The 26,474-nt window shown below is 41.7% G+C and overlaps 1 protein-coding gene across 1 annotated transcript; it reads right to left on the bottom strand.

The window, feature by feature from the left end:
* Positions 1-9,603: 9,603 nt before the first annotated feature.
* LOC118583416 (olfactory receptor 2B11-like) lies at positions 9,604-10,548 on the bottom strand. Its single transcript, XM_036186740.1, has one exon. The coding sequence runs from the start codon at positions 10,546-10,548 to the stop codon at positions 9,604-9,606; it is 945 nt and encodes a 314-aa protein (XP_036042633.1).
* Between the last annotated feature and the right edge of the window lie 15,926 nt (positions 10,549-26,474).

Genomic DNA, 26,474 nt, shown 5'->3' with positions numbered 1-26,474 from the left:
AATCTGGTCAGTCTTGACTGTACCACTCCAAACCTCCAAGCTTAGACCAGGATAGGCATCCAGGCCCCTGTATCCACCTGACTTCATCCTGCCTATGTCACAGCCAACTTTCAGGTCAAACTCAGCCTACACATCCTGTGCTTTTTCCAAGCCTTCTGTGTCCACATCAGAAACAGAACAAAATGTCTTCATGCCCAAGTCTCATCTCAAAAAATAAAAACATCAAGATACTATTTCTTTCCCCCTAATCCACCAGTGTTATAGGAATGTTCTCCATGAGCAATCATAAACTTCAGCCAAGAATCCAAGGATGTGAAAGAAGGCATAAAGAAATGGCTCAATGAACATAAGGAGAGCACCTAAGTGGTGCTCAAGAAAGTACCAACATGAGGCAGATGGAAACAATGAAGATAATCCAGGATTTGTGAACCAAGTTCACTAAAGAGATAGAATCATTGAAGAAAACGCAAGCTCAATGAAAGTGGAATTGGACAACTCAATAACCTAACTAAGAAAGAGAAAGTCTTATAAGTAGAATGTAAAGATAGAAGGTAGAAGATAAACTATCAGGACTTGAAGATAAAGTGGAGTATTTAGACCACACAAGCAAAGGACAAAAAATTTAAAAAGGAAAGTAGCATGTTGAAACTGGGGGACATTGTGTAAAGACTAAATCATTTGAAAACTAACCAACTGAAGACTAATCAATTGAATTGAATTATAGATGAAGGAAAAGAATCCTGGGTCAGTGTTATAGATCAGATCTTTAAAAAAAAAATCATAGAAGAAAACTTCTCCAAACTAAGAAAAGACATACTCATTCAGATACAAGAAGCACACAGAACACTAAATATACAAGACCAGAAAAGACCCCCTCTCATACTGTGGTGTCACATAGTTAAAACACTAAGTATTCAAAACAAAGAGTGTTGAACCCTGCAAGAGGGGGAGTCACATATAAACAAAACCTCATCAGAGTAACAGCAGATTTTCCAACAGAAAATTTGAAAGCCAGAAAATGCTTGAGCAATGCACTTCGAGTTCTAAAAAATCACACCTGTCAACCTAGACTACTGTACTTGGCAAAACTATCTGCTATAGTTGAGGGAGAAAGAAAAGCTTTCCATGATCCAAACAGCTTAAAAAATTAATATCCGGCAGACTAATGCTGAATAGAATACTGGGAGCAATACTTGAGACTGAAGAGAAGATCAACCACAGCCAAGATACTATAGAAAGAAAACAATGATTCTGTAATTACTGAAATACAGAGTATGACAAAGACACAAACAGTGGGGAAAATGACTGCATCAACATAGACCTTTCAATAATAACTTCAATATTAATCGTCTTAACTCTCCAATCAAAAAATATAAGGTGGCTGAATGGATTAAGAAGAAAAACCCATCTTTCTATGGTCTTTAAGAAATTTATCTTTAAAGAGTGATTAAAGAATGAAAAAAAAAAAACTACTCCAATTAAATGGGATCAGGAAGCGAGCAGGAGTCACTGTCGTAATAGCTGACAAAATAGACTTCAAACTAAAGCTAATCAGAAGAGGTAAAGAAGACCTCTTCATTCTACTCAATTGAAGAAGAAGACATTATAATCCTCATTCGAACTCTGGTGCTCCTGTCTTCATAAAAAGCCACTACTATCTACTGGAATTGAAGACAGATTAACATCAGTCCATTGTCATTAGGTGATTTCAACAATCCATGTAGAGCCACAGAGCCTGCAAACAGTCAAAGTACTCTTCAGAAGGAAGACTGAAACTGAAGGCAATCTCTTTCCTGGTTACAAAATATATTTTAAGGCTAGAGTAATCAAAACATCATAGCAATATAAAAGAAAAACAATAGACATGAATCAGCATAAAGAGCTGAAAAATAAATCCACATTTACCATTAATTGATCTTTGACAAGAGGTCCAGGAATACACAGCAGTTAAGGGAGAACTTCTTCAAAACTGGTGCTGAAATAACTTCTTAATGAAAACAATTAAACTAGATTTCTATCTCATAATGCAACTAAAAACCAACCCAAATGGATTAATGACTTAAATATAAGACATGAAACTATAAAACTAATAGGAGAAAATATTAGTGAAAAACTTATGATATTAGTCTGTGTTTAATTATATTTTCGGATTTGCTTTCAAAAGTAATCACAAACAAACACCTCAAAATAGACAAATACCATTATATTGAGCTAAGAGGCTATGCACACCAGAGGAAGCAATCAATAGAGTGAAGAGACAACCTATGGAACAGGAGAGCATATTTGTAAGTCATACATCTGTAAATGAGCTAACATTCAAAATACACACACACACACACACACACACACACACACACACACACACACACACACGAAACTAAACGGCAAGAAAACAAAGAATCTAACTGAAAATTGGTGAAAGGACTTGAATGGACATTCACAAAAAAAAGTGAATAATAAGTATATGAAAAAAATCATACCTTTGAAGAAGACCTATCTGAATTCCATGTAACATTATTGAAAATAGTCAAAATATGGGATCATAATTGGCATAGAAACAGCATATAAAAAAGTGATTACATGTGTGTGAATATATGCATATCTACATATATGCACACTATATACTACTGTTAATTTTTGTTTGTTTCTGTGGTGCTGAGGAATCAAACAAACCCAAAGCTTTGCATGTGCCAGGCAAGTGCTTTATCATTGAGCAACAACCCTAGCCCTTCTTGCTTGTGGATTTTAAGGTGGGGTCTCATATGTTGCCTAGGTTGGTCTCCAACTCCTAAACCTAAGTAATCCTACCACCTCAACTTCCCAAAGGCCAGAACTACATTTACCCATGAGCATGCCCTACATATTTGCCCTTTTATAAAGAAAACTCTGTCATTTCTGACAGCATGGATGAACCTGAAAGACACTAAGCTTATTTTTGTTTTGTTTTGATTTTTGTTTTTAGAGACAGGGTTTCTCTGTGTAGCTTTGTGCTCTGTAGCCTGGGCTGGCCTCGAACTCACAGAGATCCACCTGCCTCTGCCTCCCAAGTGCTGGGATTAAAGGCGTGCGCCACCACCGCCTGGCCGACACTAAGCTTATTAATGTAAACCCATGATCTCACTTATGTATAGACTTAAAAAGTTGTGTTCATGCCAGGCGGTGGTGGCACACACTTTTAATCCCAGCACTCGGGAGGCGGATCTCTGGGATCTCTGTGAGTTCGAGGCCAGCCTGGTCTACAGAGCAAGATCCAGAACAGGCAGAGAAACCCTGTCTTGGAAAAACAAACAAAACAAAAAGTTGTGTTCACTGAGATGGAGAGTATACAATAGTTGCAAGGACCTGCAGGGTTTTCAAAGCAAGATGATGTTGGTAGAGGGGTGCCCAGTTTCAGTGATATAGAATGTGTAACTTTGAGAGATATAACACACAGTGTGGTGACTATAGTTAATAATATTGTATCACATACTTTTAATAAGAGAGTAGGTCTTAAGTGTTCTCACAATGATAGGTGTCCTAGGATTTCTACTGCTGTGATGATGAAACATCATGACCCAAAGCAACTTGGAGAGGAAAGGGTTTATATTGCTTACACTTTCATATCACAGTTCATCATCAAAGGCAGTTAGTACAGGAACTCAGACAGGGCAGGAACCTGGAGACAAGAACAGATGCAGAGACCATGAAGGAGTGTTGCTTACTGGCTTGCTCCTCATGGTTGCTCATAAGGTTCTATAAGCTTTCTTATAGAATCCAGGACCACCAGCCCAGGAATGATACCACTCACAGTGGGCTGGGCCATCCCCAATTGGTCACTAATTTTTAAAATGCCTTATGAGTTTGCCTACAGCCCCATCTTATGGAAGCATTTTCTAAAGCAGGACTCCCTCATCTGTGATGACTCTAGCTTGTGTCAAGTTGACACAAAATTAGCCAGCACGATAGGCACTACTTAGCAGGAAGAATAGGAATCTAAGGCCCCCTGTAGCCATAGTCTTCATGGTACTATTTGAGACATGAACATTAACATGTCAGTTTTCTCTGAAACAAGTGGTTGTCAGTAGCCAATGTCCTGGTAGACACAGGACATTGAAGAGTTCTAAAGTGGAGTCACAGCTCAAACACTACAATGAGAAGTCTCCCCGCTGCTTGTAACTTATTTTCAAGTGCTGGACTCCCACGGCTAGAGTAAAACTAAACCAGAACTGGCCTCTCAGTAAGTGACAGAGTCACAGGTGGCTTGTGACTGATTTCAAGGTTAAAGAAGACTTGTCAAACAATCGCAAAGCTTACAAAGCTGGAACGTAAATTGACAACAATCTACAGTCAGGTAATATCCCTTCCTCTCAGACACATCTGAGTTTGAGGCCACCCAGATCAGCTATTCACTGAGTACAAGGCTAACCAAATACTACTCAGGTTAATGTTTGCCCTTGGTTGAGAGGAACCAGCAGAGTGCTGCATTCCAGCTCAAGGTCCACGTCTCCATGAAAGGAGACAAATTTTCATCCTTTCAATAAAAACAAGGAACAAAGGCCCTGGACACCAGATGGCTCTTTTTCCTGGTTTCTTACGTATCATGTGAGACTGTTTTTCACTTGTTCTATTAAAATGTAATTTCCCTCTCCTCTCCCTTCTCTCAGTACCTGCCCACTGGGACCTCCAGGTCGCCTTTTGTGCCTCTTGGACTACAGTATGTGGTCCTTCTGTTCCTTTCTGACTTCAGTTTTCAATTTTCAGTAAGACCATGAACCTACAAAGGGGAGTCCATGCCCCAGCCAGCAACACACACACACGCACACGCACACACACACACAACTATGTCAAGAACATGATAATTAGCTTGATTTTGGCACTTTACAATGTGTGCATATATTAAAATATCACACCTTCAAATGTGCACCTTCAATAGTATTGCATTCTAGAGTCATTTAAAATAGCACCTCCATTGGTCGAGAGGGTGCCCAGATTGGTCTACTCCGGTGGCCAGATTAGTGAATACCCTAACTGTCATCATAGAGCCTTCCTCCAGTTACTGATGGAAGTGGCTGCAGAGATCCAAGGCTGGGCACCAGGCCAAGCTCCAGGAGTCCAAACCATGAGAAAGAGAGGAGAGATTCTGTGGGCAGGGGATGTCGAGATCATAATGGAAAACTTGCAGAGATGACCAGCCACACTAGTGGAAACCCATGAACTGTAGACCAATAGCTGTGGAGCCCCCCATAGGACTGGACTGGGCCCTCTAGATATTCAAGACAGTTGTTTAGCTTGAACTGTTTGGGGGGGGGGCAGGCAGGGGCATCAGGATCCGTCCCTGGTGCATGGGTGGGCTTTTTGGAGCCCAGTGCCTAGAATGTGACACCTTGTGCAGCCTTTGTGCAGGGGGGAGGGGCTTGGACCTGCCTCAGTTGAGTGTGCCAAGCTCTGCTGACTCCCCATGAGAGACCTTGACTTGGAGGAGGTGGGAATAGGGGGTAGGTTATGGGGGAGCTTGGGGGGCAGGAAGAGGGAGGTACCTGTGGTTGGTATGTAAAGTGAATAGAAAATTTCTTAATAATAAAAAAATGAGAAAGAAAAAGAAAAAAGAAAAGGCACACACACACAATAAAATAAAATAATGCCTCCTTTGTTGCAATATGCAGCTACCACCTATCATAGCAGATACTGGTCTGTTTTATTTGTTTGTTTGTTTTGTTAGATACGTTGGTGGTAGTGGTGGGTGATTTTTTTTCTTCTTTTGGTGGAAGGACAGGGGTGGGGTATGGGGCTCATGGAAACAAGGCTGGCCTTGAACTTCCGATTTTCCTGTCTCCACCTCACATTTGTTGAGATCAAGCCTGGAATGATAGTGAAATTTAAAATAAACAAATTTTTTTTGCTTTAAAATTAATGTTTTAGGTTAGAGTAGAGAGTGGGTTTCATCATGGCATACATTCTGGAAGGAAGGCCCACTCAGAGAAAACAAATGTGACTGGAAAGTGACCTAACAGGAGAAGACACAGGGGACACAAGAGGTCAAGGCTACACAGAGAAAAAGAGCAGAAAGGACAAACTACTCAGATGGGCAAACAGCTCCCATCAAAGGGATGGAAGAGGCCCAAAAGTGGGAACCCCCCAAGGGCTCTGGATGGGACTTTAAGTGGCTCCCAGGGTCCTCCCCTTCTCCCTCATTAGTCCTGCACACTTGCCTTTAGCAGTTTGCATCAGTTGCAAGGTTCCTGGAAAAAAGGCAAGGGGAACAATCTTTAATAAAAAATCAAGTCAAGAAAACTTATGACTATACTGTAATCACCTTCATTACATATATCAGTTGGAGTGAGGAGCAGCCTCCCCTCTTAAGAAGGCTAAGCCCTGTTTCCCAGGCATGGGACTTTTTTCACCTTGATATACTTGTTTATCACTTATAGTCCTCAAACTTTCCTCTTATTTTCCATTTATTCAAGTGTCAGAAATATACATATTCTTTTTAATAACTGTTATAGAAGATATATTTATAAATAAAAATATAACTTTCTAATCCTAACATTTAACTTACTATACTTTGTGATATGTGGTACTGATCCAATTTAATTACCAACCACACTAACATTTCATGGAATCAGAACTATTGTTTGGTATCGTTTCCTTTGCTCTTGATATATCCTTTTCTTTACTTGATAAGTTCTCTAAATGCTTAGATGTAAGAACTCATAAAAGTAATTTTATATGTTAAAGAAAATTTTATACAGTTTTGGCCATTATGTTTAGGATTTTTAAAGTTCTAACACAGTCAAACATTTTTCAGGGTTATTCCTTTCAGATCTGTTTGTTTAAGAACTTCACATGCCCTTGGTATTTTCAGTAATGTGATACTGAAAATTCAAAAGCATTTACACTCCATCTTTCCTGTAAGTATTTTCTATGAGGGTGATTATAGGATAGTCATAAGTAAAAGTTATCTTGACTTGATTTTTCAGGATTTTTTTTTATAATGATTTAAGCTTTTATTTATTCTTTGTGTCTTTCACATCATGGATCTTGATCCCATTCATCTCCCCATCCCTTCCTATCCACTCTCTGCCTTTGCAAACCCTCTCCAAATACAGTAAAATAAAATTTAAGAGAGAAGAAAAGAAAAGGAAAAATCTCATTGTGGAAGCTGCAGTGTAACACATGGTATATTCTTTAGTCCACATATCCTCACTTGCAAGTGTTCACTGCAGAGTCATTGGTCTGGTTCGAGGCCTCTGGTTTCTGCCACACTATCAATACTGGGCCCTCACTGGGGCTCCTCTTGGATAGCCTGTTGTTGCCCTGTGTCATGGAGCTCCTGCAGCTTTGGTTCTGCAGGGCCCGCGCCTTCACATGCTCCAGCAGTTCATAGATGGAGTGGATGTTGGGATGGGCCAACTCAAAGCTCTGATTCTGGGCCTGGGTGGCTGCAGGGTTGGTCAGCCCACCAGCTCTTCCTGATCCTCACTGCCAAGGTGAGCTCTCCAGCATTGCCCTGAGTAGTTCACCCTGTGCAGCAAGGAGCAAGGGGTAGGGCCAGTTCTCCTGTTTTCACGCCCTCTGGGCCAGCTCACCCACATCTACACCACCAGAACCAGCTCTACTGTGTTGCCCAAGTGAAGTACAGGGGCTGCAGCTGGTGATCTCAGGGCCAAGTCTTCCACCTGCCATGGGCAGTGAGGGGGTGGGGGGGGCATCTCTTCCTTGTCCAAGGTAGATGAGGGGCAGGGCCAAATCTCTCACTCTCACATTCTCAGGGCCAATTCACCCACTCTACCTACCCCTACCCACTCCCAACCACCCCCACTCACCCTCATCCCACCCCAGCCCACCCCCATCAGCAAGGTCAGTTCTACTATGCTGCCCAGGCAAGGTATAGGGCCCGCTTTCCTGAGTGCTGTAGCTGGTAAGAGGGAATAATATATTTTGATCATGTTCTTTCCCTCACCCAACTCCTCTCAGATCTTCCCTACCCACCTTGACTATACACTTCATGTTCTTTCCTTCTCAGAACAAACAACAAATGAAAATCACAAAAAAAAAAAAAAAACTGGTAAGACAAAAAATACTAAAACAAGTCAAAACAAAAAGTACAAAAAAATTGTGAGATCCATTTTGTGTTGGTCAACTACTCCTGGGCATGGAGCCTGCCCTAGAGTGTGATTGATATACCTCATTGTCATGCCATTGGGGGAAAGAAAAACCCAAAACTGATTTTCCCTGACCTAGCAGGTATCAGTTGCAAATAGCTTCTTGGTTAGGGTGGGCTGGGATTTTGTCTGGCTTGAATTTGGGCTGGTCTTGTGCATGCTATCACTGTCTCTGTAAGTTCATATGTGATCAACCTTGTTATGTCTGGGAGATGATAGGTGATCCTAATTAGTCTTATCAATAAAATCCAGGAGTCAGATAGTAGAGTAAAGCTGAAAGATCAGAGAAGCAAAGGAGCAGCCACAGTCTCTTCCTATCTCTCTGGATCCTCTGACCAAATGGGGCCAAGATCCTGTCTCCACCTCTTGATTGTGCTGGGATTAAAGGCATGAACCTCCCAAGTGCTGTGATTAAAAGTGTGTGCCACCACTGCCTGCCTCTATGGTTAACTAGTGGCTAGCTCCGCTCTCTGATCTCCAGGCAAGCTTTATTTGTCAGAACACAAACACAATATCATACAACAGGATGACACTGTTTTTCTGGCGTCATCTTTTACCTCTGGCTCTTGCAATCTTTGTGTCTCTTCCTTGGCATAAATCCTTGAGCCTTGAGTGGAGGGGTTTGATAAAGATATCTCATTTGGGCTGAGTGTTCCAAAGCATCTCATTCTCTGCACATTGTCCAGTTGTGGGTCTCTGTGTTAATAACTATCTATTGCAAGAAGAAGCTTCTCTGAAGATTGAGCATAGCAATACATTATTGATAGCATTTTATTGCTATGTTCATTTAGCAGAATAATAGTAGTAGTTTCTCCCCTAAACTCATGATTTACCTAACCTCAGGCTCTTGACCTCAATAACTATGTTAGGTATGGGTTCCATCTCATGGAGTGGGCTTTCAGTCCAACTTTTTAAAACGCAGTTGGCCATTCCTGTTTGTGCCCCTCTTGCACCAGCGTATTTTCTGCAGGCAATCACTGTTGTAGGTTGCAGGTTTGTAGCTGGGTGACACTGATTTGTTTTCTCCTCCAGTAGTGTCCACAGCACCTTCCAGCACCATGAATGTTAGTTGGTAGCAGTGAAGCTTCTCGTTGGGCGCCAGCTCAATTCCTTCATGTTCTATGACATAATTAAGTGATACCTTCAGCAATAGGCTCTTACCATCAGGTTGGGGAGGTCAACCAAAGCCTTGGCAATAACTTGTAGTGTTTAGGTGAGTCTAGGGACCCCTTTGGCCAACAACTCATCAAGATGTAACCCACTCCTGGCTTTAAAGGTTTGAGGGTGGTTTTGATGTAAACATTTAAGCTTGGTGTGGTGATGCCCACCTGTAATGCCACAATACTCTAGAGGTTCTAGCAGGTTGATCACAAATTCAAGGCCAGCAATTCCCTATTTCAGATAAAACAAAATCAAAAGGATGATTCATATTATTGTTGGGCCTTCCCATTCAGAAAATTTTTCAAATGTCCTTAGTTGAAATGGCCTTCCTCAGAAGCCTCCTCATAGCTCCTATGACTTCTTTGTTCCTCAGGGTGTAGATGAAAGGATTAGCCATGGGAGTAATGACACAGTAAAACAGAGTCAAGACCTTGATGAGGTCTTGGGAGCCATCCTCTGAGGGTTGCATGTAGATGTAGATACCTGGCCCATAAAATAAAGACACCACCAGCAAGTGTGATGAGCAAGTGTTGAAAGCTTTAAGCCTCCCAGCCGCAGAAGGAATTCGAAACACAGTTTGAGCAATGTAACTATAAGATACAAGTATCATGGAGAGGGGACCCATTATCAAGAATGTGGCCACCACTGATAAAGTAATCTCATTGACTGTGGTGTTCCCACAAGACATCTTAATAAGCCCAGGCAGCTCACAGAAGAAGTGGTCCAGCATCTGGTTCCCACACAGGGGCAACTGGATGGTGAGCGTGGACTGTAGTAGTGAATTGGCCAGGCCAGTGAGCCAAGCTGTGCTGGACAGCTGCAGACAGAGCCTGTGGTCCATGATGACAGAGTACCTCAGAGGCTTGCACACAGCCACATAACGATCTAAGGCCATGATGCCGAGCAGAACACATTCTGTACAGCCTAGCCAATGAAACACATAGGCCTGGGCCATGCAGCCTATGTAAGTGATGTTCTTGTTGGGACCCTGTAGGTTAAACAGCATTTGAGGGACAGTTGTGGTGGTGAAGCAGAGATCCAGAAATGAAAGGTTGGTAAGGAAGAAATACATGGGACTTTGGAGCTGGGAGTCAAATTGAGAGACCAGAATAATAGCAATGTTTCCCAGCAGTGTGAATGTGTAGGAGGTCAGGAGGACAAAGAACAGAGGAAGATCCAGCCATGGGTATTTGGTTAAGCCCAAAAGAATGAAATCTTCTGGAAAACCTCCATTGATGGGCTTCATTGAATTTTCAAAAGAGAGAAGCCTGATAAAAATCAAGGGAAAAAAGGATGATGTGGAAAAGAAAATCACAAGTAGGTAGAAATTCTGAAGACACTAGGAAAAAAAATATAGACTTTAATGGGGAAAGAGCTGACATATGCTGTCCACAGAAACCACAGCAGTGCCAATGAATACAGTAATTATATATAGGTAACATTTCAAACATCTGGAAAGCTCTTCCTGGGACAAAGTTGTTTTATATAAGGCTTGCTTTCCTCTCCCCACTCCCTTTTTAAAAGAAAATTTTCACTGAGGCATTTAAAATCCCTGAAGAAAGCAGGCTTTGGGTGGTGTGGTGGTGGCAGCTTCTCTCCCCTTCTTCATGTTAGGAGAGCAACTTGTCAGTAGAAAACCAAAAGGACAGCTTTTTTATTGCTTAAACATTTCTTCTGCTTGACCCAGGTGGGCAGGTGGGCACTCTGTTGTTTTCCCTTGTACCTCAGAGCTAAGGGAGTGTGTGATTTAGACTTAGCCCACCAGATGCTAGTCCCCGGAACTTGAATTTAGTGGAATGATGATACAAAGGAATGAAGAAATGACAGGGACTTCAGAAATTCAGAACAGACAACAACCTCCTGAGTAACATCCCCTGTGACATCTCCAAGGGACAGACCTGTGTCACCTCTCCTGGGGTACAATCCGGATTGTGTCTCCCTTTTCTCTTCCCATTCTGTGAACCACTGCTTTTCTAGCTGTTCTTCTGCTTAAACCATCAGAATCACTGTCATCCTGTTGACAATAAGAACCCTGACCAATAGAGAAAACTGCACCAGAAAACAAGTTTAATGTACTTCAGATCGCTTGTAAGAACCGATGGGGGAGAATCGGAATGAACATCTCAAGGCATGGAGAGCATCAAGGTACCCACTACCCGCTCTCCCACGCTAGTCAAGGCAGTACTTCTCTTTTGTCTCATAAAGCTGCCTTTCTTGAAATGTAATACCTCTCAGGGGAATGAAAAGATGACTCAGAAAAAGAAATATCTGCAAAGGGTGTAAGATAAAATACATGGCTTGAGATGCAGCCCGGTGGCACAGCACTTGCCTAGTTTACGCAAAGCTATGGGTTCAATTGCCAGTACTACTGCCAAAAACAAGGACTACTACAATGAGATGCCACAATACACCTCTTGGAATGGACAAAATTCAGAATACAGACAGCACCAAGTGCTAGAAAAAAGACAAGACCAAGTGCTCAGACCCAGCAAAGAACAAATGCTAGCACATAGACACCACCAAATGCTAAAACATAGGTAAGTCCAAGTGCTTTCCCAGAGACAGGGACAAACACTGGGGCAGACTGGGGCCGTAGGCATTCCCCTTTGCTGCTGGGCAGATGCACAGTGGTGCAGTCACTTAGAAGACACTTCAGCAGATTCTTCCAGCACTAAACATAAGCTGCCAAACTTAGCCAGAGATTGTGCCCCTTGCTATTCCCCAATGTGCTGAAAACTGATGTCCACCTGAAAACTTGCACACAACTGTTTAAAACTGCTTTACTCATAACTGCAAATACTTAGAAATAGTTGAAATATCCTTCAGTAGGTGAGTGGATTGATAAACCATGGTATATTTAAATAATAGAACGTTATTCAGTACTAAAAAAATGAGATTTCAAACCATGAAAAGACACCAGAGAAGGCAGTCTGAGAGGCTATATACTATACAATTCCAACAGACTGTCATTCCAAAAGGGAGACTTCGTAGAGACGCTAAAAACATAAGTGGCTGCCAGTGACTGAGGGTGTGAGAACCATTGCAACATCAAGAATAATTTAGGACAATGAAACTACTCTATAACCTCTGTGCACACTGCTCTCTGTAATGATGGTTATGTGCCATCATAAACTCATCTGAGTGCACGTGATGTACAATGCTGAAGGTGAATTCCAGTGTAAATTCTGAATTTGGGGTGATCCACCAATGTTGGCTTGTTGATTAAAACAAATGATCTGGGGTTGTGGATTTAGCTCAGTGGTAGAGCGCTTGCCTAGCAAGTGCAAGGCCCTGGGTTCGATCCTCCAAAAAGAAAAAACAAAAAAAGAAAAAACAAATGATCCTTTGTGGTGGGAGAAAAGGAAAGCTATCCCATGTGCAGATATAAGGGAGTTATGGCAAATCTCTGTACCTTTGCTCAACTTTTCTTTTAGCCTAAAATGTCCCTAAATAAAATTTTGAAGAAAAAAATTCTATCTGCCTATCTAGGAGGTTATATGATAAATGAAAGTGAATTCTCCTTGTTGCCTGCTCAATATGTATAAAAGCTCAGTCAGAGCCAACTAAAAGACAAGCCCGAGAGAAAAAGATAATGCATTTGAAAATTAATGTAGAAATTTCCTCGTTTAGGACAGAGGTATAGACACCATATGTGGGAATTAATTCTGAGAAATCTTGGCCAAAGAAATTACATGTGACTCTATCGTGCCTAGAGAGATGTGTTTCAGTCTACTGGCTGAGTCTGTGGAAGTTGTTCTCATTGTTTCCTCTGTTACATGACTTGAATCTGATTTTGAACGATGCTGACTTGCTGGAATTCCTGTGGTGTGTGGTAGAGGATCTTGAGAGGATTGCAGAGCATTTCCCCTGTCAATTGATCGTAACAGATAGGAAATGAGGACAGGGCTACCACAGCCCGTGGTTCAGTGGTTCCAAGAGGAAAATCATATCCATAGCTGTGACTGTGTCCTTACTTAAACCATTTCAAATATGGCAATGGATCTATAGAAAGACCCCTGCTCTCCTTAAAGACTGGCTCCTAATACAAGACATTTTAGCTCTGTTATCAGTTCTGTCTTCATAGCATACAAGGAAAAATACTTTATATACATGAAGAGTAGCTCCACATTCATGTCATATGAAACAAGAGACAGTCACCTAAGTCATTATCGAATGAACTAAGTTGGCTGCAAATATAATTAGAACGACAGATTTTCAGTCTAGACCTCTTTTCCACTTTTCTTTTCCTCCCTCTCCTCCTCCTCTCCTCATCATTTTGTTTTTGTTTTTGTTTTCTTGCTGTGTTTCCCCCTCTTCTCCAAAACAGGGTTTCTCTGTGTAGCAGTCCTGGCTGCCCTGGACTAGCTCTGTAGACCAGGCTGGAACTCACAGAGATCCGCCTGCCTCTGCTTCCTAGTGCTGGGATTAAAGGCGTGCATCACCACTGCCCTGCTCCTCATCTTCTTTTCAAGACAGGCTCTCAGTAGCCCAGGGTGGCCTTGATCTGCCTGTGTAGCTGAAGTTGGCTTGAAATTCCCAATTCTCCTGCACACACACCCCCCCTTCTTGTACTCTGACTTGAAGCTGGAGTGAGGCCTATCCACAAACCTTGCACACCACTCAGCCAGCTTGTCAGACCTCCACCTCACTGTTACCCAATGACAATGCCTGTCAAGCCCAGGCAACCCTTCCGAGCAATTCCACTAGAACCTGTTCATCTTTCTTTTCTGTTCCCCTGTGAACTGTGAAGGAGTACATCTACTTTTCATTACTCACTTACTGGACTTCTCCTTTGTATACTTAGTTAAGCATTTCATTGTCACTTAATAACTGTTAATTATCAGTTTAAAATTCATCTTTCAGTCTCTCATTTTCATAGGTTTTGGTTCTGTTTCTGTTACACCTTACAGGATATCCATAACTCAGGGAACTATTAAGTAAGAATACTTTGGTCTTGGGCTGTTAAGATGCCTCAGAGGTTAAACGCACTGGCTGTTCTTCCAGAGGTCCTGAGTTCAATTCCCAGCAACCACAAGAAGGCTCATAACTATCTATAATAGGATCTGGTGCCCTCTTTCTGGCATGCAGGCAGAAACTGTTTACAAAATAAATAAATAAGTAAAAAATTTAAAAGAACCTTTTAATAAATAAAAAAAAAAGAATACTTTGGTCCTTAATGTGAGTTAGATCCTAGGGGCCAGAGACACATAGTTGAATAACGTAGATATTACCCTAAAAGGTCATAATGATTGAGAGTCAGACACTAGACCCACCAACAACCAGAAATTATCTTTGTGAAGATAAGCACCAGAGAAAACTCATCTTAGAGGGTAAGAAGATAAAGTATGTAGAGGTGCTTGTCTTTTATGTAGGAAGGTTAGTTGAACCCTCTTCAATAAAGTGGTAACTTTTTTTAATTTTCAGGGTTTTTCTTTTTTTTACCTTTTGGGTCTTTAATTTTATAAAATTATATTTTAAGTAAGGACATGAATAAGAGGAGAGAGAGAGAATGAGAATGAATTTGAGGGAAAGTGTTTCAGATGGAAGGTAAACTATAAATCACGGTGATGTCCAGATTGAGTGGAAACAACCTACACTACATTGGAACTTTCTTAGTTAGGGTTTCTATTGCTGTGAAAAGATTCCATGACCACAGTAATTCTTATAAAGAAAACATTTCTGGTTGGTGGTGGCACAAATCTTTAATCTTAGCACTTGGGAGGCAGAGCCAGTTGGATCTCTGATGTATAGAGTGAGTTCTGGGACAGCCAGGGCTGTAAAACAGAGAAACTCTGTTTCAAAAAACCCAAAAGAAGAAGAGGAAGAAGAGGAGGAGGAAGAGGAGAAGGAGGAGGAGGAGGAGGAGGAGGAGGAGGAGGAGGAGGAGGAGGAGGAGGAAGGAAGGGAGGGAGGGAAGGAAGAGAGAGAGAGAGAGAGAGAGAGAGAGAGAGAGAGAGAGAGAGAGAGGACATTTAATTGGGGTGGCTTGCTTACAGTTTCAGAGGTTCAGTCCATTATCATCATGATGGGGAGCATGGTGGCATGCAGGCAGATGTGGTGCTGCAGGAGTAGCTGAGAGTCCTACATCTTGCAGGCAACAGGAAGCAGACTGTGACACTGAGCAAAGCTTGAGCAAAAGACCTCAAAGCCCATCTCTCCAGTGACACACTTCCTCCAACAAGACCACACCTACTCCAACAAAGCCACACCTCCTAATAGTGCCACTCTCTATGAGATTATGGGAGCCAACAGCATCTAAATTACCACAGGAACCTACCTACTTCTTAAACAAAATGGTAATTGTACAGGATAAAAGATGGTTTTAATTATAGCTATAGACTGAACTGAGGATCCACTCTTTTTTGTTTAAAAAATGATTATTGGGCCAATAAGTATTGATGAGTATTTGGAGGCAGCAGAAAAAAATATCATATCTTTCTCTTTTGAAGGGATGAAAAAGGTAATCTCTAGAAGAGGTAGAGTAATGGAGCTAAGGACAGGGTGTGCTGACTTTGCATTGGTAGCTGTGACAAAACACAACCAGAAGCCAGAAATGACTGTTCTGTGTTAGCTTTGCTCACTTCTGAGTCCTGTGAGGACCTTGGAGGCACATGAAAAGTTTGCAGAACTCATCAGCAGAGATAGGTAAGAAAAGCTGATGAGCTAGGTACCTTGGAGGAAGTGAGGGCGCAGGGAGCATGTGAGTGCTTTTCACTTAGTCTAAGAAAAGATTATTTCAGAAGGTGTTAAATTTAATGATTTCATGTTTTGACATGGTGTTTAATAGGTTACATCATGTAACTTTAGAAGTAGGCATTAGCAGAGTGTCCTGTGAAATTATCCTTGAAAGGCTGACTTGTAACTTGCTGGGACCACAGCCAGGAGCAACCACACTTGGCTCAAATTGCTCCATCTTAACAGTAATAAATAATACTTAGAAGTGAAAAATATTCATAGATTAAAGCTTGTATTATTAAGAAATGTGGGTAGGTAGGGGCTGTAGTGGTGGCTCAGTCGATAAAGTGCTCCCTGTCCAAGCAGGGGGACTTGAGTTCAGATCAGGAGTACCTGTGTGAAAAACCCAGGCATAGTGGTGCATACCTGCAGTCCAAATGCTTCAAAGAGAGACCCAGCAGGGACCTGAAGCCTACAGGCCAGCTAGTTTTGCCAAATCAGCAAGCTCCACATTCAGTGAGAGACCAGACCTCAAAAAATAAGGTAGAGGGAGATAGAAGAGATGGCACAGTGCTGAAAAGCACTTGCTGCTCTTCCAGAAGACTGTTTACTTCCCTGCACCTACATCGGGTGGCCTCACAGCTGCCTGTAACTTTAGCTCCAGAGGATGTGCTGCCCTCTTCTGTCCTCTGCAAATATGCACACAGGTGCACACACACACACACACACACACACACACACACACACACACAATTTTTTAAAAAGTGAAGGTCAAACACAGTGGTACATGACTTTATTCCCAGCACTCAGGAGACAGGGCAAGCAGATCTCAGGCCAGCCTGCTCTACATAGTGAGTTCCTGTCCTCCCTACCCCCTGCCCTGAATCCAGTGTGAGGAACAAGAGAAGACAGATGGCATTGACCTCCACCCCACCAAGGCCTAGCTACCTACCTACCTACCTACCTACCTACCTACCTACCTACAGAGAGAGAGAGAGAAAGAGAGAGAGAGAGAGAGAGAGAGAGAGAGAGAGAGAGAGAGAGAGAGAGAACAGGAGAGAAAAGATGGGAAGCTGGGAAAGCATATGAAGGCAACAGGAGACAGGGAGAGCATTAGCTGGTAAGGCGTGATGACAGACAGGACCAAGGCATGGGTGTAAGACAGAGCAGTTAGAAATCTAAACTTGGATCTGAGGTTCTAGGAGGCTAGAAACACAAAATAGAAAGGAAAGGGGACGTGGGTGTGAGCATTGCATGGGATAGTTTAAATCAAAACTATCTTTAGAAGATAAATTTTAGGTTTGGCTTCTAAGAATCAGCCTAGGTGTCTGTTTCTCTTGGGGTCTCTTAGAGATCTCTGGGTCAATTTAACCAGCTACTGATTTGAAAAATCATAAAGCACCTGAACTCATGACTGGGATAGTTTGTTATGATAGTTTAATCTCCAAGGCCAGGGACATAGGGAGACAGAGGCAGTGTCAAGGGACTGACTCCACCCAGAGAAAATAACACAGTCATTGTTGAGGATCATGCATTCACAGAGAACGTAGTAGAGGAAAAGAATGACACCCTGTCTTCTTTAAAACGTCCTCAAGATTTCTGACTTGCTGGCCATTGTTTGCACAATCCAATTCTTGTATTGATCTTCAATGTGTTATATTTTAAAGAATTTGTTCAATCATGACCTGATCTGTCATTCTTTACTGAAGTTGACACAAACAAATACTAGCAATTTCTTTGCTAGAACAAAAATTCAGTCAGCTGAGGTATCTTAACCTGGCTTATCTGTGTACCTCAGAATTCTCATGTATCTCCCCCCCAAAACCAAATAAAACTGAACAGGGATATCTAACCTTGTATCAGTAGAAAGGGACATGACTCGCACATACCTCTGTTTGTTTGGGTTTATTAAGCAGATGTGATCAGCTATAGAAAGCTAGTCAGGAGAAATGTTGCTGAAGGACCAGATGCCTCAGGTCTTGGGAGAGAGAAGTGGGTCTGATCAGGGTAGGGACCAATAAGAGCCCCTAAAGTCTTGATATGGCAGGTTGGGTGATACAAAACATTCTCTTCTGGTTCTAAGGCTGACTCAGCGGCAGTTAAAACCAACTTTCACTCAGTGCACTGGCTATCCCTGAGAGACTGCCATTGGTGAATTAATTTCCCTGGAGTATCACTTTTATATTTACCACCTTGGCTACAACTAGACATTACATCAGTTTTTCCATCCATTAATCTTACTATCAAGGGAGAGAAGAATTTGCCTTGTCAATTTTCAGAAAGCAAACAAATGTATTAATAACACTAATAATAGGGCCTGAGAGATGGCTCAGCAGCTAAGAACACTTTCTGCTCTTGCAGAGAACCTGTATTTGATTTCCAGCACTCACATTGGGTGGTTTACAACTACCTGTAACTCTGTCTCCAGGGATGACCTCTTCTGGCCTCCATAGGCACCCAAAAGTACGTGCATAACCACACACACACACACACACACACACACACACACACACACACACACATCATCATCATCAACATCATCATCATCATCATCATCATCATCATCACTTAACACACTTAGACATTTTACATGAAGGTTCCTAATAGATTCTTAAAATAGGTATTATTTTTGTCCTCATCTGCAATCTGAAGCCTGAAGAAATGAAATAATTTGTTCAGGGTTTATAAGATGGTCACATTTTTCAGAATTCAAATACTAAGTGAAGGTTTTGCAAACATCAGAGCACATGGACTTTCCTATGTCATTGGTGTATGAAGTACATTCAGATTTCATTTGTTCAAGTTTTTCATAGTCAAGATTTATGTCTTTTTTTTTTTTTTAACTGCCTTCAGAACATTAGGATCCTCTTTTTATTTCTTACATGAGCTGGTACAGTTTCAACCCATCTCTATCACATAAAAAGGTTCAGAGTAAATTGCTCCTCAGAACAAGGTAGAAGGAAGGTAGCAAATCTAAAGATGGGTAAAGGCTCTTGTCCCACCCCTCCCAAACACCTAGGCTGCCCTTCAAGGTTATTAGATGTCCTGACCGATGCTCAGATCTGTATGTCAGTCTCTCCTCCTTGTGTTTTGGTTTGAGTCTGGTCTTGAACTGACGATGTAGCTGAGGATGACTTCTAACTCTGACCTTCTGCCTCTATCTCCAAAGTGTTGGGATTGCAGGAGTATACTACCACACCATTTCACTCCCCACCTGAGGAACTGGGGGATGAACAGACAAAGACCACATGAGAAGCATCCTGATACAGCCCAAGAGATGAAAAAATGCATTTCTTATGACTCCCTCCCTCCTTTCCTGTCATTCTACTTTGCGTTTGTATGTTAAGATATGGTCTTGTGTAACCCAGGCTGGCCTCCACCACACTATGGAGTAGAGAATCTGGGACTCTGGATTCTCTCCCTCCCCCAACCCCAAGTGCTAGGATTACAGACACTGCCACCATGCCTGGCTCAGTCTGTTTGTTCTTCATAGAGGACCTCCTGTATAGATAGCTGAGGTTTTGTTTTATATTTTCCTCCTTGAGGAGTAAATAGAATTAAACAACACTTTGCGAGGCTGGTGCACTCTCTTTATAAGAAGAAATAACAAAACTATTTTAGAACCCTTGAGGCAGAAAAGGCTAAAATTTGAGACTAGTCTAAGTTAGAGTTTTGTTTTACTTTATGGCTGTAAACTTTATCCTTGACTCTAAAGAAATAGAAGACAAATACCATAAGAAGGTCATGGGTTCCAAAAGGAGATAGTCTTGATTTGAAACTGAACTTGTCCATGAACATCACTAAACCTGTGTCTTCATCCTCAAAATACTGCTTGTAATACTTATTTGATAGAATTATTGGATTAATTAAGTGAAATTCTATATGGAAAAAATTGGATATAATGAATTCTAGTAAGTAATTTCTCTTGTCTATGTGATGATAGGAGAGATGCAGCTCATAAGTCGGCACACAGCGCTGTTGGTGAAGCTGCTGAGTCAGTACACAGTGCTGTTGGCACAGATCATGAGTCAGCACACAGTGCTGATGGTACAGTACAGGCGGACGTCACTTTAAGATCATCTCTGTGTTCACTATTATAACCCAGTGTTTTGTAAAGTCACTTGTTTCAACAGCACTTGGAGTGCTTACTATAAAATACACATTTCTAGGCCACTGACCAAATAAAATTAAAACTTCTGAAAATGAGTCCCAAAGCAACTGTATTTTAAGTAGTTCCCTGGGCGATTCAAGTATGTGTTTAAAAGGAAAGTCACTACATTAGAGAATCAGACTGCTTCTTCAATTGCAGAACTAAAATTCATATTCCAGTGAGGTTAATTTATTTATCCCCTTGAGGACTAAAAGCCTTCTCTGTAGACTAAAGACATATAAACAGATATAAATGACTGTTGTTAAAATTTAGTAATACCTGGAAAATTATATGAAAAACAGATAACGCAATGCTGGGTTATCTAGTATCAATAACAAACTACATCAGAATTCAGAAAATCACTTTAAACACTGGGGACATTTGTTTTTCTCCTTCTCCATAAAAGAAATGACAAGGAAGAACTTAGGCCACTATGTAACAAATCATACTGAGGAAAGACCAAAGATACCTGCTTATGTATATGACCCAGGATATGATGGAGAAGTATAGGCAAGTGGGTGCAGAATAAACAGAGAAACTTTAGAAAGCCATGCTGAAGGCCTTCAATAGACTTCACAAAGCAATTTGTGTGATTTTCTTATAAAATTATGACATATAAATTCAGATAAATTATTAATAACCAGCTATTTTCTTACCGTTGAGCTCTGCATCTGTGATGCCCCAGCCTTATACTGAAACTATCTGAGAACCAGACTCAGGGGCACCCATCTGTAGCTCAAGCACTTTGGGAAAGTTGAGATGGGAAGATTAGGAGTTCAAGTTCATCCTCAGAAGTATAAGCAAATTTGAGCCTAGCCTGAGCTACATAAGACCCTAGATTTAAAACAACAACAACAACAACAACTACGTAACTAAACAAACAAGATTCAGAGGAAAGTTGAGTAAAAAAAAATATATATATGTCTATCAAGATGTGTAACCTGTCACTTAACATTTCAAAAAGACCTAAAGAGTTTATGGAAGGGGCTTGTAAGACGCCAATCCTGACAACCTGAGGTTAGTCCCTGGGACTTACATATTGTCCTCTACACTAGCTACGGCACACATGCCCCACCCCCAAACTCCCACTCACAAAATCAATAAAATGAAAATGTAACAAAACCAGGGAGAAGTCATAGGAACTGTCAGGAATTAGCATAAGTAAGAATAATCAAAATGTAGAAGTGAAATGTTTGTGCAAAACAGAGACTTAGAACTGATAACTCAGTAAAGAGTTAAAAGTTAAAAAAAAAATCCAACTAAACCACAAGAAGTTCTAGAATAATTGACTAGCAGAGATTAAGCTATTAGAGAAAATAGATATTTTTAAAGGAAAAATAAAACAAGTGAACTCATTCAGGAAAAAAGGCCAAGTAAACAACACCTATCATCATCTATTAATGTCCTCTAGCCATCATCAATCCATCTTCTATACATGCTAGCTTCTATCTATCTTCTATCCTATTCTCTATCTATTAATCTTCTGTCTTTTATCATCCATCTACCATATATCATCTACTGATCTGTCACATATCTACTCTCTTTCATCTATTTATCATGAATCATTGATTTATTAATTCATCATCTATTATTTCTCTATCATCTATCTATATATCATTGTGATGGCTACTCTTGATCATCAACTTGACTACATCTGGAATTAACTAAAACCCAAAAATGGAGAGCACATCTGTGAGGGATTTTTGCTTAATTTGAAGTGGAAAGATCAATTTCTGAGCAGGATCTTTGAAGTAGGAAAACACACCTTTAATCCAGATCTTTCGAGCTGGAAAAAACTGTCTCTAATCAAGGCCGTGCCTTCTACTGGAAGCTTGTGTAAGGACATGGAAAAGGGAAGCTTTTGCTCTTTGCCTGCTTGCTTTTACCTCACTATCAAGTCCATTTCTTCATTGGCATTAAAATCTACTTCTTTGGGATTTCTGCATATACTGAAGACCAGCTGAAACATTCACCCTGTGGACTGAGCAACTATTGGATTCTTGGACTTTCATTCAAAGCCAGCCATTGTTGGATTAGCTGGACCATAGCCTATAAGTCATTCTGAGAATCCCCTTTCTTTCTCTGTTTTTTAGCAAGGCAGAAGGAATCAAGGAAGGGAGTCTGGAGCCCTTCAGTGATGCCTCCATCAAATCCCTCTTTTCAGGATTCGTGGAAGCCTGTAGAAGAGGATGCAATAAGAATGTAAGAGCCAGAGGGGATAGAAGACATCCATGAAACAAGGCCTTCTAAATGTCTGAAAGGAGCAGAAACCAGCCTGGCTGCCTGGAAGAGGTTTGGACCTTGGACTCTTTGGAAGAGTCACCTGGGCAGGACACTTCTCAACTTGTTGAGCTGTCTGTAGGCTGTGCAGTGTGCTCCAGTTTCTCAGCTCTTAACCCATGCTGGGGTAGGCTTTGGTGATGCAGTTGTTTTGAGTTATTTCTGTTCCTATAATAACCCCTTACCCACATTCCTGTGAGTAACCCCAATAAAACTCATTGGTTCACAGAACAAAAAGGAAGAGGAAGAAGTACCAATAAGATATGTCAGCTAGTGCCATAGTGCCACAAGTAGTTATGGATATACGGATAGAACTAACTTTCTGATAGGAAAAAAAAAATCACAGCTGGTACTAGAAACTTAAACAAACAGTGGTGGGGAAGTCATAGCCTGGTAAGAAACCAACTGCTATTGCTTTAGTAAGTGAGTGTGATAACCTACCTAATGTTTGTATTTATGATAAAGGCTATTACTACTATCAGTGTTCATTTCAATATTTTTTTTTCTGTTTCTCATTTTCTGCCTTTTCTTCATTTGTGTTTTATACCAAAAGAAATGATATGGAGACTTGCCACTAGCCAAGCCCATAAAGGTTCAGTTCTCATTAACATTTAGGATTCTAATTAAACTTCTATTACCTCCTCCAAGGGTCAGCGAGCATTGCTACAGAGAGGACAGAGAGATCTGGAGTCATTTATAGCAGTTCTGCTCCAAACTGAAACACTTCCTTTAGGAAGGACCAGGAGGCTCATGAGCCTTGGGAAGTAATCAAAAGGTCAAGCGTCCAGAGAACAGGAAGTTGGAAGATTCTTGCAGGCTGGAACCCAACAGTATAAGTGTAAGTAAACACTTGCTCGGGATGGGGACTCTGACCAACCAGACTGAGCTGCCTGCAAGCTGCTGGGAGCTCCGTGGATGCAGCTTTCCTGAGTTACCTATGTTGAGATGGGCTTTCCAGTGACACAGCTGTTTGTGAGTTTTCTTATCCTTGTAAGTAACCCCTTACATACGATGTTGATAACTCCAACTAAACAAACTCAATCAGGCTAGCAAAATATGAAAAGGAGAGTGTGAGAGAGAAGCAATTCAAATTCAAATAGAAGCAGATTCCATGCTAATTTCACATCTCATCTTTGTGATATAATACCTGACGAAGCAACATAAGGAAGGACTCTGACTCTCTATTCATGTAACCCAGACTAACTCCTGATCCCCTGCTTTTCACTCCAGAGAACTAGGATAACATAAGATATGAGGCAGGGATGGGAACTACACTCTGTCAACTGAACGACACCCCAACCAACTGTCTGTCTCCTTTGTATCCACTGCTAAACTGAAGTGTCTCCTGTATTCAAGGTTGGCTTTCCCACCTCACAGACATCCCCAGAGATTTGTCCTCTAAGTGGACTCTAAATTCTATGTAGTTGATAAATAAGAGAAACTATCACAAGTTCCAGGACAGACAGGGAAAACCCTGTCTCAAACAAAAAAAAAAAAAAAGAGAGTAACTATCACAGATGCTCAAAGCATGATGTCAGGATAACTGGACCACTGTGCGTAGGAACATGAAAGCTTAAATCAACATGTCACATGTGACAATGGGATAAATTCTGAATAAATAGAAATTTTTAAGAATGAGAAAATGCCAGGGCTACACACAAAGAATCCCTCTCTTGAAAAACTGGGGAGGAAAAAGAATGAAAAACCATAAGTATAATTATTAGAAATTTCAAGATAGAAATCTTACATGACTTTGGAACAGAACTATTTTTACACAAAAATCAAAAATAAAGAAAATTTGATGTAAATATATATATTTCTGCCTGTTGAGGCATGTAGTGGAATATCCCTTTAATCTCAATGCTCCAGAGACAGGGGCAGGTAGATCTTTGAGTTGAAAGCCAACTTGGTCTATATAGTGAGTTCCAGGCATGCCAGGGATGCATAGTAAGACACTGTCAGAAAAAAAAAAAGAAGAATCTGCTTGTATGCACTCTTATCCACTCAAAAAATACATAAGCAAAGTGAAAAAAATAAAAAGATAAACTGTGGGAAAACTATTTCTAATTTGTGCTCCAAAGAATTGAATTTCATTAATGTTTAAGGAATCTCAGCAAGAAAAATCCCATCTCACAGGAAAAAATGCAAATAACATGTAAAATTGTAACTATAGCCTGAGAATGTTAGCCCCCTGAGAGTTTCTATAATAAATTACTGCAAATGAAATCTTCCCTCTACAGTTGTTTTTGTTATTTCTATTTATGTGCATGCCTTTGCATGGGTATATGTGTTCTGTATGCATACAGACCAGAAGCAAGTACAGGTCAGTGTTGTTAGATCCTTGGTGTGGGTCCTGCAAACCAAAGGGAAACCTTTTGGGGGGAGGGGAACAGGCTATCACTCTGTGATCTGGAACCCACTCTTTAGCCTAGGTTGCTTTCAAACTCCTCCTGGTCCTGCTACCTCAGTTTTTCAAGCACTGGTGTTATAGGCTTGCCTCCATGAAACTGATTTTCTGTTTTGAAGGCAGGAAGTCTGAAAAGCAAAAGCCATGTATTGACCAAGGTCTGTGGATCATGACTGAGCTCCCTCCATGTGCTCCAGAAATTCTGTCTTTGATTAGTCAGGTACCAGTATTCCCAGAAACACCCTCCTGGTAACAGCAGCACCAGCACCCTCCTGGCAACAGCAGCACCAGCACCAGCACCCTCCTGACAACAGCAGCATCAGCACCCTCATGGCAACAGCAGCATCAGCACCCTCCTGGCAACAGCAGCACTAGCACCCTCCTGACAACAGCAGCATCAGCACCCTCATGGCAACAGCAGCACCAGCACCCTCCTGACAACAGCAGCATCAGCACCCTCATGGCAACAGCAGCACCAGCACCCTCCTGACAACAGCAGCATCAGCACCCTCATGGCAACAGCAGCACCAGCACCCTCCTGGCAACAGCAGCACCAGCACCCTCCTGACAACAGCAGCACCAGCACCCTCCTGGTAACAGCAGCACCAGCACCCTCATGGCAACAGCAGCATCAGCACCCTCCTGGCAACAGCAGCACCAGCACCCTCCTGGTAACAGCAGCACCAGCACCCTCATGGCAACAGCAGCACCAGCACCCTCCTAGTAACAGCAACATCAGCACCCTCCTGACAACAGCAACATCAGCACCCTCCTGGTAACAGCAGCACCAGCACCCTCCTGGTAACAGCAACATCAGCACCCTCCTGACAACAGCAGCACCAGCACCCTCCTGGTAACAGCAGCATCAGCACCCTCCTGACAACAGCAACATCAGCACCCTCCTGGTAACAGCAGCATCAGCACCCTCCTGACAACAGCAACATCAGCACCCTCCTGGTAACAGCAGCACCAGCACCCTCCTGGTAACAGCAGCATCAGCACTCTCCTGGCAACAGCAACATCCCTCTCTTTGCCTTTGTAGCACTTTGCCTTATCTTCTGCTTCTGAATACACAAACTCCCAGTGCCTTTTGTATAAAGATGCTTGTGATGGCCTTTAAGTCCTGGTTCATAGCTGGGAGGTGGTGGCGCACGCCTGTAATCCCAGCACTCAGGAGGCAGAGGCAGGAGGATCTTTGTCAGTTCTAGGCCAGCCTGGTCTCCAAAGCAAGTTCCAGGAAAGGCACAAAGCTACACAGAGAAACCATGTTTTGAAACACCCCCCCCCAAAAAAAAAGTCCTGGTTCATAAATCAGGATACTTTTCCTCAGCAAAGACTCTTTCCTTCTCCCCTTCTTCTACGTAAGGTAATAGCCATAGGTTTCAGAGAGCGAAAGAGAAGAATATGATGTCACACACACACACACACACACACACACACACACACATTCAAAAATATCTGGCTTTTAGTAAAAACTGAATTGACAGTTGTCATCACTAAAACATATTTAGCCATCATACTTTTAGTAAGTTCTCTAATATTACACACTAATGGCATGTGGATTATTGTGTGATACTATTGCCAGAGAGACATGAACAAATGTCTTCTCACCTGACAGGGAACAGACACAGGAATAAGGACACCACTGAAGTCCAGCTTG

The sequence above is a fragment of the Onychomys torridus genome, chromosome 5 (assembly GCF_903995425.1).
Source record: "Onychomys torridus chromosome 5, mOncTor1.1, whole genome shotgun sequence".
Classification (NCBI taxonomy): Eukaryota; Metazoa; Chordata; class Mammalia; order Rodentia; family Cricetidae; genus Onychomys; species Onychomys torridus.
This window is presented reverse-complemented; position numbering and strand designations above follow the sequence as displayed.